Source organism: Aphanomyces invadans (assembly GCF_000520115.1).
Source record: "Aphanomyces invadans strain NJM9701 unplaced genomic scaffold supercont1.113, whole genome shotgun sequence".
In the NCBI taxonomy this organism is placed as follows: Eukaryota; Oomycota; class Saprolegniomycetes; order Saprolegniales; family Verrucalvaceae; genus Aphanomyces; species Aphanomyces invadans.
The window spans coordinates 31,028-34,900 of record NW_008580258.1 but is presented as its reverse complement, the minus strand read 5'-3'; the positions used below and the strand labels follow the sequence as shown (position 1 = coordinate 34,900).

General features: G+C 49.9%; 1 protein-coding gene across 1 annotated transcript; it reads right to left on the bottom strand.

Annotated features, from left to right (window-relative positions):
- Window positions 1-1,582: 1,582 nt before the first annotated feature.
- On the bottom strand, window positions 1,583-2,115 carry H310_14953 (hypothetical protein; the record flags this gene model as incomplete). The annotated part of the gene is made up of 2 exons (XM_008882933.1): window positions 1,583-1,776; window positions 1,821-2,115. The coding sequence occupies 2 exons, from the start codon at window positions 2,113-2,115 to the stop codon at window positions 1,583-1,585; spliced, it is 489 nt and encodes a 162-aa protein (XP_008881155.1).
- Between the last annotated feature and the right edge of the window lie 1,758 nt (window positions 2,116-3,873).

Genomic DNA, 3,873 nt, shown 5'->3' with positions numbered 1-3,873 from the left:
TTCCCGACTTAAAAATTCGAATTTGTAATGCTTCGAAGTTCGCCCAAGTCGGTGAATTGCCTGGAGAAAGTAGGGGAGTTGATTTTCCCAACCGACTTCGACGTGCCAAGTCGGGAAAATCTGTGGCGCCATATCCATGGGAAAGAGGTCCTTACGAAGTAGGGCATGGAAAGGTTGCTGCAACTTGGGCTAAGGCCGCACTCGTCATGCAAGAATATGAATGCCAGAACGGGTAAAGCGGAACTTGGCTAAACATTCCGCATCGTTGTATTTTTCGAGGTTAAACTCGACGCTTGGAATTGGTATCCGGTCTTGGGTTGCCCCTCGACGCCAGAGAGCCTGCAGAAGGCGTAGCTTCAATAGCAGGGGACCAGCGGACCTCACGAGGGCAGCCTCTGCGGGTGTTTCGTTTTGTTTCATCCGTCTTTTTTCAGATAACCGGTGTGCAACTATCGAAGATTGCGTGTCTTTGTGCTCGACAAGCCGGGAATTTGCATCAATTCCCGGCTTGCTAAAACGCTCTCTTATCCAGCCATTCCTAGAAAGCTCAGCAGCTCTTTACGGGTTGTAGGCGCCGCCCACTTCTCAATGGCGCGCGCTTTTCTGGCATCAACCTCGCGCCCGTCAGCCGAAGTCGTGTCCCAAGAAGTCAACCGTGGGCATTGCAAAGGCGCACTTTTCACGACGCGCGAAAAGCTTTTCCGATCGCAGAACTTCGAGAACAGCACGCAGATGTGTCGCATGCTAACCGACACTCGTCGAGTAGATGCAAATGTTGTCCAAGTAAACCACCACAAAAGAGAATTTGTCGAACAGCGACCGCTTAAGTCTCAACCACATCCCCGCCATTCCCATGGGAGCTACGCACCATTGCAATATCTCCTTGTGCGTCCGAATGGCAGTATACTTGCGTGCATGTGGCTCAACAAGTATTTGATGGTACCCGGAGGATCTTTGTAAAGACACTGCAGCCACGCATCGTATTAAAGAGATCCTTAATGTTAAGCAATGGGATCTTGGGAATTTCGGACTGTGAGTTGACAAGGCGGTAGTCTATCTCCCAACGAATTGGTGTGTTTTCTGTGGCCGTCTTCAGCCACACTTGGCGTGAGGGAAACTTCCCGTTCTCGTATTCTTGGGCACAGCCAAAGTTGTTTGAAACCTTGTCACTCGTAGAAAACTCAACCCATCCTTTATTCTTCAGGTTATCCACGAACTTGTCGAGCGACTGTTGTTCGACTTTCGCCAATTGGAAAGTAGAACGATTCTGCAGCTTTGCACTGGGCTTCAACGTGAGATCAAACTACACGGAGCGCTCTGATGCAACCAATCAGGCAATTCTTCGGGAAAAACATCCTTCAACTTCAACTCTTCCAACACTGCTTCAAATTCTGTAGGTGTTGACTGAACTTGCGTCTCCACGTGAAACAGCTTAAGAATCCATCCTTCGCAGTCCTTCGTGATCAGAACATTCGTTTTCACTTCTTCTTCCACCGAGTGATCATTTGATCTCGCCAATTTATTACAGGGTTGTACTGGCGAAACCATGCCTGACCCAAAACGACATCAAAGTCCTTGTCCTTCAGGTCCCTTTCGTCATCGTGACATTGTCGAACCGCATGTTGTACATCACCAACGTCTCTGTAACTTCGCGCGTTCGGGTCGGGTCCGAGACCACATTGTCATACCCCGCAATTCGAACGGTCATCTCACGCACAACACAAGATCCCATGACAACGCGGCAAAGTGAAGTAGTTGCGCCACTGTCGATCATGACTTTCACGATATTGCCATTCATTTCTCCTGGCTTAATCATCAACCGTTGATCTTCTCCTCGGATCGTTTTACGCTGAGGCCCAGGCTTTGCTTTGCCGCCTGCAGTCTTAAAATGTCCGAAGGAGATGTTCTCGACATCGCGACATCGTCATGAGTCGTCGATTCCTCGTGGACTTCCGAGGTCGCGTGACGACTGTGTGGCTCCTGACTTGAGATCTTCTTCTTGGGCTTCTGGCACTCGGATGAGTGGTGACCCAGCTTCTGGCAGTTGTAGCAACGGATTTTGCTACGGTCCTTCTTCTTGGAGTTTTCTCGCACGTTCAAGTTGTCGACCTCCATGTCGACAGACTCCTGTAGTGTTGTCGCGTCGTTGCGGTAGCCATCGGTGGTGTTCTTCCCGAATCGGCGCCTAAGGTTCTGCCTGCTTCCCTTGAACCCTTCAGCCTAAAGACTCTGCGAGCGCCCTTTCGTACTCCAAGGCTGCTTTCATCGCTGGATTCAGAATCTTGCATTATCAAAACCCAACTTCCTCGCGAGTCTTCAACTTCAAGCCGCACATCAGGAACGCCACCTTGTCCAACTCGGACCTTTGCTTGATACTGTATCCGTGCACAAGCGCCGGAACTGCTTAACATGCATCATGATGACCTTGCAGTTTCTCTGATGCAACCCAAAGAGCAACTCGCGCACGATAGGTTTCGGCTACTCGGCCGTGATTCGAAACGCGCTAAAGTCACATTCCCTCCTGCTCAACAGCGTGTTATACCAAAGGCGATTTAAGCAGCAGAATGTGGAAGACGGCGAGGTCGCAATCAACACATATAAGCGCTGTTTGGTTTCGCCTCGGGTACTAGCCCACCCACCCGGTTTTTGATCTGCCCTTCTTGATCTGGGTAGAGAAATCGAAAACGCCACCTGTTGACGGTCCCACCTATTATAGCGTCGGGTTATCACCCGTTGTGCAGCTTTCACTTCGACCAGCGGTGGGACTCGCGAATGAAGAAGCGGGGCAAGTGTGGAGCGTTTCCAAGGCGGTCAACGGTGCCATCTATGTCTCCGCAATGTCGAATATTAAATATTGGGGGCTCGCGTTCGAAGTGGCGATTGCAAACGACTTAAGACCGACAAATTCTGGCCGCGGCAGCGACACCGCCCGTCGTCGACGAATGCCGAGTCTGGAATGATCACGGGATCGACATTTTGCCGTGGCAGAACTTCGTAAGTTCGGGGTTTGAAATCTGACCTCGATCACATTTGTGTTTGAGATGGCGGATGCCTTCGAGTTGGCGTCCGAGTGCTGAACGTTTGGCGTGACCACCACGTGAACATTTACAGTACATGGCATTCACCAAAGATGTGGCGGCCGTGCTGGTGAACGAGAGCGCGATCAATGGCCGAGGGCTCGACGATGCTATGAAAAGCATCTCAAGTGTTCGCGACGTAAGAGTATGAACGGAATGGACATCAAGTATGGTGTACACTGCAGGTAGACGTCCCGGCGGGGACGGTGCATTCGCGCGCATGATATAATCTATCGTGCTGCACAAGACCAACGAATATTGAATACGACACGCTTTCGCTCCCATGATTATGATGTGGCAATTCTGTGTTGGCAATCTCTGTGCCTGCGTTGGCTAGACGACACTGGCCATCGAAATCCTCTTGTTAGCTGCATGAAAATCGGCGTGGCCCTCGTTGGGGCGTCGACTTGATTAGTGAACCTCGGAAAAGCCAACACTCTAAAAAAAAGCCTACCACCTCTGTAACATGACCTGTTATAATAAATTCTACCACTTGTATACTTCATTATCTCTTCATAATTGTCAAACTTTTTGACCAATTGCAGTGCAGAAACAAAATCTACTGTGATTGGTTAATGTTTGAAAGTTCAAACTCGAGGCTGTGCATTCCATATGAAAGCAGAGTATCGTACTGCCTGTCATGCCTAGCTGCCACAAGTCGTACACCAACGGCGAGAAGCGAAAGTTTCTTGCGTCGTTCGACAAACAGAACATCAGTAGCCGCCTTTTTTGCCAGCGAAATAACATGCCAAGGAGCACGTGCATTGGGTGGTTAAGTGACAGATCGAAACAAAAA